General features: G+C 42.7%; 1 protein-coding gene across 2 annotated transcripts in view; it reads right to left on the reverse strand.

The window, feature by feature from the left end:
- Positions 1–17,004, reverse strand: part of LOC138296699 (meprin A subunit alpha-like) — an 81,290-nt gene that overhangs the window by 49,702 nt on the left and 14,584 nt on the right. For both annotated transcript variants that reach the window (XM_069236075.1, XM_069236074.1), the window contains exon 5: positions 13,652–13,727. In XM_069236075.1, coding sequence (XP_069092176.1) covers positions 13,652–13,727 — 76 coding nt within the window. The remainder of the gene's footprint in view (positions 1–13,651; positions 13,728–17,004) is intronic.

Consider the following 17,004-nt stretch of genomic DNA (forward strand, 5'->3'; position numbering starts at 1 on the left):
CGTTGCCACTGTTGCCACCACCGCGCCCCTCCTCTGCTGCAGGCACAGGCTCCCACCCTGCCCTGCAGCTAATCCTGATACTGCTCAGAGCGGCGTTAGGATTGGCTGGGAGCGCCCAGCCAGGGCGCTCCCAGGCAGACAGGGAGCCTGTGCCTGCTCTCTCCAGCCCGGCAACACAGTGCCGGGCTGGAGAAAGAACAGTCCGCAGGGCCAGCCTGAGATGGCCAGCCAAACATGCATGGGCACTGAGGGGGGTGATGTGCACCCCCCTCCCCCCCAGTGCTCATCACAGCCCGTGGCCCGAACCCTTTTACTACAAAACGATAATAAACCTAGTTTATTATCGATTTGTAGTAAAAGGTTTGCAGCTGCTTCTGCTGGCCGTGAGGGGCGATGCTCCTCCACCCTACTGGAGGAGCCACGCCTTGTGCTCTGTCACAACATCAACGGAGTACCCTCTCTGCCAAACTGAAGTTCCACCTGCCTCATTTAGCGTCAGGCAAAACGTCACTATGTCATTGACGGAGACTGCTCCATCTCTGCTGCTTACCAACTCCTGCGATGGCCCAACAGAGTAAGGGCTTTTGGAGGTTTGACCATTGTCCACTTGCCCTTTTTAGAGTGGGTGGACAAATGGGCAGTATTTAATTTCACCCTGCCATCCAAACCATGGTGGTAAGTGAAAGTAAAAACATTTTAGTGCCCCCCCACGTCATGGCAGAAATCTCCCATGGTGGGTTTTTTTTGTTTTGTTTTTGTTTTTATTTTCAAAAAGAAAACTCCATTTTGGGATTGTGTTTTTGAAAAAATAAAATATATTGAAAGTGTGCTGTACAGGATCATCATGTTGACAGACTTACCTTCTCATGGTTTTCGAGCCCGGTATTTAAACGCTATGCTATTCTAGGATCATGAAGCTGTGACATCACTGTTGGTGTGGCGGGGTGTGTGGGAGGGATGTGGCTGTGACAGGTTGCAGTGCCATGGCACCCAGTGTATCTTGCAGAACTGCGAGTGGGGTATTGTGGGCAATTCCCCCCTCGCTGGGACTGGGGTCTTTTTGTGCTTTTCTTTCTTCTTCTCTCCTTGTTTTCCTTTTTGTTTTCTTTTTTTGGGCACTTGGGTTTCTGGGGTGGTATTCAGGGGTGGTGGATTTCACATGCAATGAAAGCGAGAACACCTGAAGTAGGACTTAAAATTGTCGGGGTGAGTGATACAGGTACATCACTGGTCAACAAAAGGCGCCTCTGTGATGGGATGTTAAGTCAAATTTATTTTGTGCAATGTAAATGGAATGTCAAATAAAGGGAAGTAAGGGGGGGCTGATTAGTTGGCTGGGGTCACTTTCTCCAGAAGTATTGTTTATACAAGAAACCCATCTTAAGAACAGCTTGCCGAACATTTTTGTTCCAAAGCAGTACTCCCATGCCTATTTTATATCTGCTGTGTTAGCAGCAAGGGAGTTGGCGGTCCTTTCTGGGAAGGGGGCTTGATTGGTTAGTCAGTTATGTAGTGAGAGATCCACATGAAGCTCAATGTAAATGGGGCCCCTCTAAATTTGGTAAAGTATTATGGCCCTGTCTTTGATGGAACAGGTGCTTTGCTGCAGATCTATAACATTGCCATGGGTTCGGTGGGGCCAATAATAATAGAAGGTGATTTTAATTCCATTCAGAATTTAGCCCAAGATACTTCAAATAAACCAAAAAAAAACAACTGAAGAATCACACTAAAAAGGTAATGAATACACATAAGCATGACTTTGCATTAATCGACCCATGGAGGTGTACCATCCTGGCATTTCTCAGGATACCTGCTTCTTGCATCGGTACCACACTGTCTCTCATATTGAATTTTTTTTAAATTTCCCAGTCCATTTAAAGGATAGGCTCAGATATTGGGGCCAACTCCTTCTCCGATGATTCTTGAACCACGGTTATAGTGAAGTTGGAGGCAACAAAGGGAAAACGGCGCAGGTGGCAGGTAGACCGGGCACTCCTTTCGGATCAGGACTGGCTCATAAAAATGAGGCAATCCATCCAGTATTATTTTCAGTTAAACAGGGGCACAGCTTTGCTCTTTTCGGTGTGAAAGGCCTTCAAGGCTGCGACCAGGGGCCACGTCATTGCTTATAAAGCACAGCAACACAAAAAGCGTACAGAGCAAATATCTCAGCTGCAATCGTCAGTAGATCAAGCCCTACAGATTAAGAAAAGGCTCCAGGGCACCTCTTCCCCCCCATGGAGAACCATTTTGAAAAGTCTAGGCAAAAGTTGAGGGATTTTTTTTATTTTAGAGGAAATCAATCGCTCCAGAGCTTTTCCTTAGCCACTAAATGAGGAGAATCAAATGATCGGGAAATTCTTGGCCTTGTCTACAGGGGTGAGACAGGAGGCTTTGGTAGTTAGGGAATTAGAGACTCCAGCAACTGGGGAAATAGTTTCGGGAAAGGCCAGGGTTTCTTGAGTTTGTTTGCAGCATTATAAAGCCGTTTATTAAACTAACTATGTGACTTCACAGTCAAATATATCTTAATATTCTCAATCTATCAAGCTACTGTGTCTCTCGAATTCTAAGGCTGAAGGGTTTATCTCCACTATATCTGAGGAGGAGATGCAAGCAGCTCTCCCCACTATGCCAAGTGGGAAGACCTGCGACAATGATGGCTTTCTGGCCAAATTTGATCAAAGTTTTGCCTCCAGTTTAATACCTTTTTTGACTGATTTGTTAAAGTTTGTAAAGGGGGTGAAGTCCCTTCTCTTATTAAGGAGTCTGCAATAGTTAGCTTCTTAAAGAGAGGCAAAAATCCCAAGGGTGTTAATTCATATCGGCCTATCAGCTTACTTAATGCCGATTATGAGCTTCTGATGAAAGCATGGGCTATAAGTACCACCCCACTTTCCCTGGCTTTAATTCGTCGAGACCAGACTAGGTTTGTGGCGGGCAGGTTGATACAGGCTTTCTTGTAGAGGTGCTGGATTATTTTTCAGTTAACCACACCAGCTTTTGATCTGGTTAATTGGGATGCGTTGTTTTTTGGTTTGACGAAACTTGTTTTCCTTCCCAATTCATCAGAATGTTGGCGAATTTATATCAAGGTGCACAAGCAAAGATATTTGATCATTCTGAGTTTGTGGATTCAGTGGCGCTCAATAGAGGGACTCATCAGTGGTGCCCTTTCTCTCCAAGCAAGCAATCAAGGCCTCCATCCCAGCCATGAGCAAGTTAAAAATGTTCGCAGACAATATTGTTTTCTACTTGAAACCTTGTAAGGAGAATGTGAAGAAGGTGCTCAACGAGTTTGATCTGTTTAAAAGTATAGGGGGTTATAAAATCAATCAAAATAAAACCGAGCTGCTTCTTTTTAATATCTCAACTGTCTTCCTGTCTCTTTGTAGCTACAAGCTCATTCCCAAAGCCCGATACAATATTTGGGAACTTATGTGACAAACAATTACTCCCACCTTTTTCAATTAAACTTTGTTTTGATGCTTCACAAGATTATGGGGCTACTCAATTGATGAGCACTTCTTCCATTAACATTGGTCGGTTAGGGTGGCCCTCATTAAAATGTCTACTTTGCCATTACTTTTGTTACTCTTTTCGAGCGTCCCCACTAAAATTAACAGGAGTTATTTTACTGATTTAGATTCACGTATTAGACAGTTTATTTGGAATAAAAAGGCACCTATGGTCAAATATCCCACACTTAAATTGGACATTGCACAGGGTAGGCGTGCCCTTCCACATGATCACACATATTATAAATCAGCCTTTTTACATCTATTGGTGAAAGCAATGGATGGAAGAGGGACGAATGGTCTTTTTTTTGTGACATAATGGTGCAGGATGCTGGAACGCCGCTTCCAGTTTTTATTAAGTTTCCAAAATTTCCCCAAAAAATAGATGCAAACAATTGCAGGATTTGAGTGCATGACTGACAGCTATGTATAATTCCTACCATATTTCATCAGGGTGCACACTACTTACACTCCAAGAGTCTCGGTATGCTGGTCTGCGGATCCCTCGTATCCAGATCAGATACTGGTATTCCCGTGGATTTAAGGAGTTGGGGCACCTTTTGTGCAGGGTAAATGCATCACATGGCAAGAGATCTGTGCTCGGTGTGGCGATAAGTCCAAGTGATTTTTTCTAGGATACCAACAGATTGTCCACATTTGTGGTCCCGTTATCAAGAAGCTAGTCAGGAAATTCATCTAGCCTTATGCTCGATTTTTAGGTCCAAACTTTTGTCATTGACAGTTGACATACGCTACTACACAATGAAGGGCCACAGCAGTATTTAATTAACTTTTTACGGAAGATATGGTCAACCACACTGTTGCTTCTTGCCGGAGGATTGGCAGACTATAGCATAGGGAGGCCATAGGTCTTTAAGGGTGGCAAACTTGAAAAGGATGTTGTTCTTATCTCGCTTGATGGTTTATTGTACCCTGGCGGCCCTTCACAGAATGTTTCCTTTGGTTAAGGATTGCTGCTTTTGGTGCAATCGGGGCACCTGGGATTGACTTCATATTTGTTTTTTACTTGTCATAAGCTAGCATGTTTTTGGCAGCAGTTTTCCTCGGCTCTGCATTGGGGTTTTGGCACAAAAATAGATATCAAATCTTCTATGGTACTGTTTGGGTTTAGCAAGCAAAGTCAGTGCTCAACAACTGGGAAATGGAATCAGATATTTTTATCAATTGCATTTTCATAGCCTGCTCTTTGATATTACAATTGTGGCGAACCGATAAGGTCCCATCATATCAAGACTGGTTGAACAAAATGCTTAGAACCAAGAAGTTTGAGGAGGCATTTGCAAAATGGGTAAGGGGCTTGGAGAGATTCAATGCCTCTTGGCCGTTCCTGAACTTAATTCAAGAAGATGGTTGTGCTCTTTCTAAGAATTAATTCTGAAGGATAGTTCAACCCCGCTTTTTTGCCAGGGCTTTCAGTTTGTGTGGCTTATTTCACTGGAAGCTCCTTAGGTACACTAGGATTAAGCCCTGACAGTATCCTAATATTTTAGATACTTTTCACACCATTTTAAGTGCTAGATAGGCAGCACGTATGCACTCTATTATGGCACTGGGTTGGTAAATGAATTCATCTAGTTAGTACTTTATAGTATGCCTGCACTTTATCATATTTTAGGTAGTTAATATCTGCGTACTTTGCACAATTTTTTGTTCTCCAGTTCAGTGCATAACTAATTTTAATGATTTTTTTGATAATGTATTGAATCTAGTTTTGTTGCTGATGGAGACAGGGTGAATCGTGATTTCTGATGGATGACATAAGATCATTGAGTTAAGGTGGGATTTACAGTATGCTTGCACTTTATCACATCTATTGGATTTATATATCTATCCCTTGACCATTCAAATGTGAGTTTTGTATAACCAGTCTTCTCGAGCACAGTCTGGTGGCTAACCATCTCAATTTTGTTGGCTGTTGATAATGTATTTTGCAATTTTCAGTGCTAGAGATGCACTTTATTATGCCCTAGGGTGGTGTATGAATCCAGCTAGTTAGGACTTTATAGTATGCCTGCACTTTATTATATTTTAGGTATTTCATATGTGCGTACTTTGCACAAGTTCCTGTTCTCCAGTTTACTTTGACACCTAACTATCTTTAATTATTTGATAATGTATTGGATCTAGTTTTGTTGCTGATGGACACCGGGCATGCTTGCACTTTATCAAAGCTATTGTATTTACGTTTCTACCTCTTAAATTTCTTCAAATGTGAATTTATCATAATCTGTGTTCTCGAGCAGAGTCTGGTGGCTAACGATCTCAATTTTGATGATTGTCGAAAATGTATTTTTTTTGTTATCTTCGTTAATCTTGCACAAACCTGCTCAATCAAAATATGTTGTGCATCAGGTGGTCCAGGCATGGGAGACTGCAGTGAAGGCCATATTCAGCAGACCCCCTTCTAGCATAGACTCCTGCTGTTATGGCTGCAAACTTTCTGATGAATAAGTGCTGATATGTCCATGACCACGTGGGAGACCTGGTTGAAGAGGCTAGATGCATCACATTTCTAGAGGCACAGGAGAGATTTGGGGTAGGACCGTGGCACTTTTTCCAGTTTGTCAAGCTGACAAGTACTAAAATGGACGGACTGCGGGAGACAAGCACACTTGAAGTCCTCCTTGTAAGCTGGTCTCTCGATTGTACGGGACTGTTAAGGTGGACAGAGGCAAGCTCAAAATGGTGGCCAAAGCTAAATGGGAAGAGGACCTGTCAGAGCCTATGTCGGAGGGGGACTGGTTCAAGAGATGTCGATGCAGTGTCTAGCAACCCGGATTTAAATTAACTAACTCTTATGTACTGCATCTTACCTGTCTACTGTCATTGCGGTGAAGCAGAATCTACCCAACTAGGACTTACCTGTACTTCAGATCTGGCACGGCAGGTGCCAAGTTCTTGCATATAATATAGAGATTCCCCCATGTTGGTGCGATACTGGTAGGCCATGGTGCAGCACCTGAAGAAGGGACCTGGGTTTAGGGTAGAGGTTTCCATGAAGCACTGCCTTATCAATGGAACAGGCGGGGCAATCCCTTCAGGCTTCCATGACAGGCATGGCTGAATGGACATTAGCAGAGGAGAGATGCATGCGTGAGGTCAGGAAGACTGCATGGACTAGGCTGAGATGTTGCAGGAGGTTTCAGCATCAGAGGAAGATGTGCCTTCACTAAGGCATTAGGGATGACTCCCTCACACACCCGGAGATTGATATGGCAGATGGGCGCTTATCCATGCTAAGCGCGAGAGGAGCAGCAGGTCTGACTCCAGTATTGGGGCAGAAAAAAGGCACCAGGAGATGATGGGGGGTTCACCGGGAGGTGTGCTGGGTGGGGTAAGGGCAGGCCATGCGTGGCTGCATAATTGACCCTAGCACTAATACCTCAAGAACATGAACATAGTAGTGTTTAAATGTCATTGTTAGAAATGGGGTCTCTAGTTGGCAGAGGTATATACCATTGTCCAAGTAGAGACCATAATCCTAGTCAGGGTAAGTCACACACAATCCAAAATATCCTGTGCGCACCCTCTGGTAGCTTGGCACTGAGCAGTCAGGCTTAACTAATCATGCAATAACACAGTGAAAACACCACAAAAACCCACTGCACAGGTTTAGAAAAATATAAGATATATCTGAGTGAATTAAGGTCAAAACGATCAAGATTTGATAAGTACAAGTTGAAATATCACTTTTGTAATAATAACAGTCTTAAGTCTTTAAAAAGCAACAAGTGTCTCTAGCAAGAACAAAGTACCTGGCATGCGTCAAAATTACACTCACGGAGACCACAGAGGAGGGTATGCGGGGAAAATGAAGGGTGTGCATTGGATTTCCAAAACACACAGACGATGCGTTGTTTATTTTCCATGCGGCAAGGACTTTGCATCGAATTCCAGCACGCAGGCTTGAATCCTCTTTGTGATGCAGGGTCTTTTGACACCCAGGGATGATGCGTGGAAATCCTGGGCATGCAGGATGAAGTCACAGGTGCTACGTTGATCCGGTGGGTGATGCGTCAGAGTTTCTGTTGCACGGCAGGCGCTGCGTCGATTTCTCCCACATGAAGTCAGGCTGCGTCGTTCCGGCTCGACGATGCGTCGATCTAGTGGGCTGTGGCTCGAAGTTCCAGTCGCAACGCTGGTGCTGCGTTGATCTCCACTCAGGGAGCCGAGCTGCGTCATTCTGGTTCGGCGATGCAGTGATTCTTTCACCGCTAGGCAGGCTGTGCATCAATTTGCGCCGCACAAGGAGTTTCTTTGCAGAAGTGAAGTATTTTTGGCCCTGAGACTTCAGGAAACAGGAGGCAATCTCAATCCAAGCCCTTGGAGAACACTTCTTAGCAGAGCCAGAGGCCAGCAAGGCAGCAGGGCAACAGCAAGGCAGCAGTCCTTCACAGCAAAGCAGTCCAGGTGAGTCCTTTGGGCAGCGAGGAAGCTCCTCTTGGCAGGTTGCAGGATCTGGTTCAGAGTATCTGTCACAGGAAGTGTCTGAGTTGGTAGGGTCAGTGACGAGTTTATATACCCAAAAGTGCCTTTGAAGTGGGGGATACTTCAAAGAGTGGTTTTGAAGTGTACAAGGTCCCCTTTCAGTACAACCCTGTCTGCCAGGATCCCAGTAGGGGGTTTGGCAGTCCATTGTGTGAGGTCAGGCCAATGTCCTTAGAAATGTAAGTGTCAGTCCCTCCACCCTTCCAGCCCACTAAGACCCATTCAGTATACAGATGTGTGCAGGTGTAACTGAGCATCATGTGTTTGTGGCTGTCTGGGTGAAATGCACAAGGGAGCTGTCAACCAGCCCAGCCCAGGCGTGGATTGGAGACAGGCTGTAAGGCACAGAAGGATTTAAAGTGCAAAGAAATGCTCTCTTTCTAAAAGTGGCATTTCTAAAATAGTAATATAAAATCCAACCTCACAGGTCAGCAGAATTGTGTAATACCATTCTGGCCATATTCAATATGACCTATCTACCCCTTTCTGATCAAAACTTACCCCTCAAACAGCAAAAGAGGGTAGCCCTTATGTTAGCCTTTGAAAGGAGCAGGCCTCACAGCAGTGGGAAACAAATTTAGGGGTTTTCCACTACCTGGACATATAAAACGCACAGGTATATGTCCTGCCTTTTACCTACATAGCACCCTGTCCTGGGGGTTATCCAGGGCCTACCTGAGGGGTGAATTATATGTAGAAAAAGGGGAATTTCAGGCTTGGCAAGTACTTTTAAATGCCAAGTCGAAGTGACAGTGAAACTGCACTCCCAGGCCTTGCAATGGCAGACCTGAGACATGGTTAAGGGGCAACCTATGTGGGTGGTACAATCAGTGCTGCAGGCCCACTAGTAGCATTTAATTTACAGTCCCTGGGCACATGCAGTGCACTTTACTAGGGACTTCCATGTAAATTAAATATGCCAGTTGGGTATGAGCCAATGTCACCATGTTTTAAGAGAGAGCATATGCACTTTAGCACTGGTTACCAGTGGTAAAGTTCACAGAGTCCTATAACCAGAAAGAACAGTGTCAAAAGATGGAGGGAGTCAGGCAAAAAGTTGGGGGTGAGAACCCTAAGGATGTCAAGTCTAACAGTCATGTTGAGTGATGTCACTGTATACATAATGCTAATTACGTTTTTGTGTTATGCAGGCTGTTGGGTTTGGTCCAACTCAAAGTTGCGACTTTGTTAAAGACTACAAAAAAATGGAAAAAGAAAGATTTTTTTTTAAACGTTTCTTTGCTCCTGCCCTCATGCGTTTCAGTGTACTTGTTTTCCTCTTGTGTATATTAAATTGCCAATATGAGAGTGGTATGCCCGTCACGTGTGCAGGTATGTAAACAAGACTATCCTTTTTAGTGAAAAGTACATCCTTTCATAACATTGGGAAGCAGTTTCTGTGGGCTTGGAGCAGCCAGTTTATATCATAGTACCTGTGGTGGGCATTGGTGTTTCCTGCTGTCCTGCAGTGCCTACTTTGCAATAAAATAGGTGTGAGGGCCCAGAATGCTTCTTAGGAGGTTCCCGTACACTTTCACCACTGGTACCACCCGTGTCCATCACTGGTATCCCCTACTTTCACCAATGGGACCACCTATTTGGACACAGCTTTAGTGCTCTCACCTCCCCTCCCCAACTGAATCTTTTGTTTGTGGCAGAGAATCTAAGGGGTGTGTGAACAGTTCCTTTGTTTTTAAGTTTAAAGTCTTGAATGTGTGCTGCTAATTCACAGTTCAGATTAAGCCTCTACATAACTGATGAACATGAACGAAAGCAGTGTAAACACACTCTGGCCTGTTCTTCAGTGAGCGTGCAAAGCAACCAAGATGGTCTTCCTCACAGAGAGGATCAGAAGTTTCTCCCAAAATAGTTTTTTCAAAAATGTGTCCAGTCATGTATTTTAGAGCTGTCACTTCAATTTTCTACAGAAAACCCATAAACTTTGAAAGGGTACTCATGAAATATTTCAGTTCTTTCATGATTTGGTATAAGGGGAGGAGAAGAGTTAGGGTCTGTAAAGAGGTGCTTTGTTATTTTACAATAAGGTGGATTCTCTGTGGTGGGCATACTGCACCCCAAAAACTTGAAAATACTGCCACCATCCAGAACCTGGGCAAAGGTATCAAGGGAGAATACCCCCTCATACCGTTAAGACTACACAAAAGGGGGATCATTTGAGGGTCTCCTCCATCTTAGAGTACACCAAGGATGTCCATAATGGGCAATAGCTATACTGTTTGGGGATCCCTGTGGCTCTGTGCCCAGCTCATATGGAAACTAATTAAAGTAAATACAGTGGAACCACAAACACCAGTAGGAAAATGTCAGGAATGAAACAGTTCCACAGCTGGTCGGGACCTTTTGCCTGCATAGTGGGCTTGAAGGTTGACTACAATTTGAGACCTTTCCAGTCATTATTAGAATGCACTCCCCCTTCATCTGTTAGAAATAAATATCAACTAGTGAAGTTAACTTAGTCAAATAAACTTTATTTGGCTAAAAGCTATAAAAGATAGGTAAAATACATACAAAGATAAATAAGTTAATAAATCTAATAATAAAAGTACATGAACATAATGTTAAAATCAATATCCCTTTATGAGATGGTCAATATAAATATTGCAAAGTATCATATACAGGTGGCAAAGAAGAGTATTATCACATCACACAAACCTGATATGAAACCAATTAAAAAAGAACATCATAAAGTGTCATGTGCATAAACAATAAAATATCACCATGGCATAATTAAGGAAGCTCATCGTGTGGGCAACTCTGATTAGGCACAGAATGATACATGATAGTCATTTAACTTTAACAAGCCAGAATTCCTGTGCTTAAGAATGTGCTGTATATAACTTACAATGGTCAAGCAAACATATAGTGATGGAAGAGATTGCTAATAATTCATAGCTGTCCTATGATCTCTAATATTAATAACCATTAAAAATGGAATCAAAAGATTTTTCCTGAAGAAGTGATAACATTTAAAAAACAACATTAAGTTCAAAGTGGATTGTACAGACAAATTATCACATGGATACAAGGCAAGAATCGTAGGACATCTGACAGGATCATGAAAAGCCTCCAAATAATGTAAAGTGCTAAATCTCAACCTGGCTAATAAGACCTGATGGTAATCGTTACCTAGCCACATAAGGTAGGGTTCAATGATGGATCAGGAATTCAAAGGGCTGTACAAACAGACCGTACTTTTGTCTGATTCGGTCCACTTCCAAAAATAATCTTTGATGGTCTCACAAGTAGCCGTTGAAAATTCGCTCAGGACAATTGTAGGAATCAGAAAAGCCCAGAGTATTACTCATATTTTTATGATACATTAATCAGAGGATATGGGTAGCCTTTTTCTAAGTGCCTGCACTCCCTAATCACACTACGGCTAAAGAAGGCTTTGGGATTTTTCAAAATTGCTAGCCACAAAATAAGTGGGCGGATTGTAACAAGATCAGTAATATAGTCAAGGCTGAGTTCTGCGTGACGTAGATAGTTAGCTGTGCTACATTTAACCCCCAACAACAATTTTCGGACAACCATTCTCAATGCTCTTTAGGGTTTTAAAATATTTTGTCCCTCAAACTCCAGAGCCATAGGTAGCCACTGACAGGCATTTAGCTTTATAAACTCTCATGAACAGGCCTTCCAAAGTACAAGAACACTTGGCAGTGGTGACAATTCCTAATTAAGTACTTTGATCATTGAAGAGAATATCCAGGTAGGGAAAAGATTAAACTTGTTCAGTGTTGGTGGATTTAATGAAAAAGGTTGTTCATTTTTGGCCTATAAATTCTAATGTGGGTTTTGGAGTGATTTACAGTCAGCTCCAGCTGGTTCATAAACCTTGTTGTGGGCCCATTTTAGCTCCTTGCTTGGGCACAATATCTGGCTTAGCTTAGGCTTGCTGCCTGTGTCCTTCCACCCAGATAATATGCTATGTTTTCATGTATTCGTTTTGTGCATTTTAGCACAGCTTGTTTTAGTGGTGTTTTTATTTTCATAATCAGTTGCAATTCTGAGAGAGTGTCACTATCAGTGCTATGCATGACATATTTTCATCATGTTCTTCTGCTCTAGGTTGTCAAGAACAGAATACGAAGAACACAAGATAATATTTTTGTTTTGCCGCCAAAGACTGCGCAAACAGTCTAATACTTTGGTACATACCTGCATCAGGCTTATTTTGCAAGAACAAAACATGTTCCTTATATAGACACCTTGTAGGTCAAAGGGTTTTAGAGGGGATTCCAGCCAGGATTTGCCATCTAGGCTGCATGTCAGTTTGAAGCTGACCTCAGCCTTTGTGTCTCTAGAGACCCTGATCTGGAGACTGGGGGCCCAAGCTTGCATAAAGGTAACTTGGATGGGGTGTGCTTCCCATAGACACTGCACGGACAGATTGGGCTTACACAGCCATGCTCCCGCTAGAGGCTAGAAAATAGGCCTTAGGTAGAAATTATATATTCATGTTTATTGCAATATGTTGGGGTTGTTCATCTTTACATCTCTGATCTTCACAATCCTGAATTTGTTATTCCTCCTTATCCTAATCATTGCAGCTCATGCGTTTAATCGTAGATTGCAGTCTTTTCAATAAATGTATAGAAAACTATACTGCATCTCCTTTCTTGCCCCTGTATGTGTAAGAGACTTGTATTTGGAGAGAACAGGGTAAGGCTTGTTCACCATGACTTCCCCGAGGGGTCTTCAGATTTCCATGCCCTAGGCTGCCACAAAACACCTTTACCATTTTGGTGAGGTGCTGCTAGAGACCTGCGAGTGGTGGATCAACAGCTGCCAACTGGTGTGGGAGTCCGTCACCTACGAGCAGAGGTGCTGCTGCCCCAAAACCAGCAGTCTCATTGAGATACAAGCGTCCTTACGACAACCTTAAATAACTATCCAAAAGCCTCTGCAGGCCAAGTGTAGTCCTGGCAATTAAGACTGCATTGTCTGAGTGAAGTAGTATGGGAAAAGAGTGAATATCTATACGTGGCACATCAGCATTTGAATTGGCCAGGTAGTGTTCAAGGCAATTAGTACAAAGTGAAAATAAAGGGTGCCAATGCAGAGCCCTGCTGGACACCTCTAGAAAGTAAAAAGCTATCGGTAGTTGCCCCCGCAGGACCATACCTTACAGAAGCAGAGACTTTGCTATGAAGCTCTCTAAGAAAATTGACAAGCATGATCTCAACTCCCATTTCTAGCATGATGCTCTAAAGTTTGACACAATTCACGTGATCAAAAGCGAACTTTAAGTCCATGAAAACTAGGTAAATGTGCCCTACCTGGGCCAAAATGTATTTATTAATCATTAACTGACAGTTTAGGCACTGTTGTACACTGCCTAAACCTGCCCTGAATCCATATTGTAGGTCACAGACGATGTTGTCCTGAAGTTCATTATTGTCTGTAATTTTCATGATGGGGGGTGAATGATTCCTCATCTTGGTGTGTTCACGAGTTTTGAGCCCTACACCCTGTTGTAAGTGTTGTCTATATACATATTCCTTCCTATTTTCAATGTGTCTGTATTCAAGTGAACCGAGTAGCGAGAATAGGGTGAATATGAAGTGGGTGAAGAAAAAATAATATTCAATAATTACCCAAATTATCAGCCAGGATGTAAGGAATAGGAAACTTCCATCGCTTTGATCGATCAGTTACAGCATTTCTCTCTCGCTACCCAGGAAGGAAACACGTACAGAGTTATTAAATAATTATTGGATTGTGCATTTGTTCAAAGTCTTGTGTATCTTTTCGCCCCAAAACATTGACACGGAATATATTAAAACAAACGGATGTTTTGTAATTATTATTTCTGTTTGTGTATTTTTAAAAATCACATACGAGAAGGATTAAGGTAGATAAAACACATGAGGTGTTACATAAAAAAAGGAGTGGATGTTTGGAAGGATTATGTTATTCTTTCATAGGATGGCTGGCCATTTGTTGTGCAATTAGAAATGTTAAAAGCTAACTCCTCTCATGGAAGTTTGAATGGAGTGCACAGACATGTCATAGGGTTGAGGAAAGACACCGCCATAGTTTTGCATTTGCTTGGGTTGCAGTGTTAGTCCCCAGTCAAGTAATTCCAATGCTCATAACTGATAGTGACATTTTTAAGACAAGGACCTTGACAAACACACAAGGAAGGGGGTTTGCATGGTATAACCTTTGTGAAAAATGCAGTGTCGATGGGTTTTACATTGTGAACGTTCTAGCAAACACAATAGAATAGAAGAGGTTTTACACTGTGGGGTGGGAGGGCTTTTACACTGTGGGGTGGGAGGGGTTTTACACTGTGGGGTGGGAGGCCTTTTACACTGTGGGGTGGGAGGGGTTTTAAACTGTGGGGTAGGAGGGGTTTTACATGATAAACTATGTGACAGATGCAGTGGGAAGGGTTTTTACGGTGCAAAAGCAGTGGCAGACGTCATAGGAAGGGACCTTCACTAGCTAACATTGCGAGACCTTCATGCACAGATCTGTAGTCCAGGAGGGACTGAAGAGGGATGGTTTTCATGGTTAGCATTTGTTAAGTTATGTTTAGTATTGAGTAGCATGTGCACTAAAGTACCTGCAGAGGCTGGACATTGATTTATTAAGTGTTATTGTGTGTTCCGAAGTTCTGAGATTCTAGCCCACCCTATGTTCCTCGGTAAGTCTTGGACTGCTCAGCCTCACTACTCTGAGGGTAGAGTGGTGAAGGGGTTACCTGATGCTCATTTTGGCTCCAGTATTTGGGTCCCCATAGAGTGTTAGCTCTAGTCATTTCTTGATATTCTTTTCACAGGCATTCAATAGGGTAGCAGTTGTAGAAACCCACCTATGAAGCAGTTCCATTGCTCATAGCTGAGACAGGCATTGTTAAAACAGACCCCATGTCAAGCAGAGGAAGAAACAGCTTTTGAGGTGTAAGACTGTGAGAAATGCAGTAATGTTGTGAACTCTGACAAATACAATAGTAATGGTTTACACTGTGAACTCTCTGGCATGTGCAAAGGTATTGAGTTTTGTATTGTGAACTGTGAGGCAAATAAATGGGAAGGAGTTTTACAATGTGAACTCCACGATAAGCATCCTACAGCTGGGGTGTTTGTTCAATTCTGAGCCCGAGTGTGTTTTTTTAACAACAATCGGCACAAGGTGTTTAAACATATGTACTTCTTGGTAATCTTTGTGCACCCATAAAAATATATGTTTCGACATATTCAGGGCTATGCATTGGTGTAATCCTTATCTAATTGCAGTCTCAAGATAGAATAACATTTGTGATCATATGTTTCTTTTTGGAACAAATTTGCTCAATAATTTATTGCACTTCTCAAATGGACATATTCGCAGAACGCTAACAAGGAAATGTTGCCCTGAATAGATGAAGTCTGGCAGTAGCAATTATTTGTGGATTTTTTAAGAGAATACAGTCTGTGCAATCCATTATTTAATATTAGCTCAGATCATTAAATTGTGGCAGAATCACTCTTTATAGTGCACCATTCCTTGAATGACAGATATATAACACAGAACTGCATGGAGAGTATAGAGCAATATATTTTTTTATTCCTTCTGTACATAATGAATTTATTGGTGCATAACCTCCCTTGCCCTGACTGGCTGGATGAGAGAATATGTTCTAATTAAATGTTTTTCTGATTTTCACCAATTTCTTTCTAACGCCAAGTTTCCTCTGTGTGCACTGTCATGTCTAGCCTGTCCTGGATGCAATGCCTATCCACACTTGTGGGGTAGCTGGGAGGAGAGTGGGAATGCAAACTATTAGAACTTTTCGCCTCTATCTATTGAATTTATCTACAGGTTTAGCTTCACATTGCAAGTCGATAGCCACAAAAAAAAAAAATTCAGACTCTCCTGGCATCTATGCTTTCTGGGACTTACCACGGGTATCACACTTGTGTCCCACCCAAATTGAAAGCAGGCGTAAAGCGAAAAAAAAGGTTTGGTAGGGCTAAGAAGAAATCTGAACAGACACTTACCCATTTCACCTTGTCCTCGCCTTCCTCTCACATTGTGAGTAGAGGAACTATGGTCCTGATTCACAAACTGCATTCTACAGTAGTACTGCTCATGTATTACGAAATGTAGTTCACAAAACTATGGTTGAGGGCCTCCACTTCTTCTATCTTTTCTGTGTCGAGATCTCAGCCACGTGTGCTGAGATCTCCGCACACGTAGGTTTACATTTTAGGAGTAAATGTGGGAGGGGGAAGCAGTAGTGACTGGAAAATTAAACATGAACCTGGCTCCTTTTTAGGACACAGAACTGCGTTTGGCTCCTTGCTAGGGCACAGATTTGAGTGCCCGTGCCCCGTCAGGAGTCAGACACAATGTGTTTGTTTTCTTTGTGTGTGGATACTTTCCGGTTGGAAAAATGTGCTTCACTAGCGACTGTTTAGACTCAGCTGGAGATGGTTCCTCTACCAGTGCTCACCAACAAAACACAACCCAACAGCCAAATTCTTTTTTAGAGGAACTTGGCCGATACAGAAAGGGTCTACGACAGAACTACAACAGGTCAGGCACAGACACAAACCCACCCGCAGGGGGGGCAGGAAACACCACAACAAACACCAGGGAGGGCATGACAACACGCTCGACCGCAAAAATCCAACAAACCTAAATGGTCCTCCCATGGAACACAACTGTACTTTTTCAGAGGATACTGTACAGGTCATGAATCTCTCTAATGTGGAACTATCTGTACACGAAATAAATGTGTTGCAAAAAGGTTTGGGTTTCTGTCCTACTTCAAAACCCGATTACACTAACATTCACATAGATCTGTTTAAGTTCATACGAAATCTTAAATTGAAAAAGTTTTTCCAAAATAGACCAGACATTGACCGTACTGCCCTCATTTCACCACCCACTTGCAATCAATCTATCAGAGACCTACAGGACATCCAAACCATCCTCTCCCTTGACAATACACTGTCAT

This window comes from Pleurodeles waltl, chromosome 5, assembly GCF_031143425.1.
Source record: "Pleurodeles waltl isolate 20211129_DDA chromosome 5, aPleWal1.hap1.20221129, whole genome shotgun sequence".
Classification (NCBI taxonomy): domain Eukaryota; kingdom Metazoa; phylum Chordata; class Amphibia; order Caudata; family Salamandridae; genus Pleurodeles; species Pleurodeles waltl.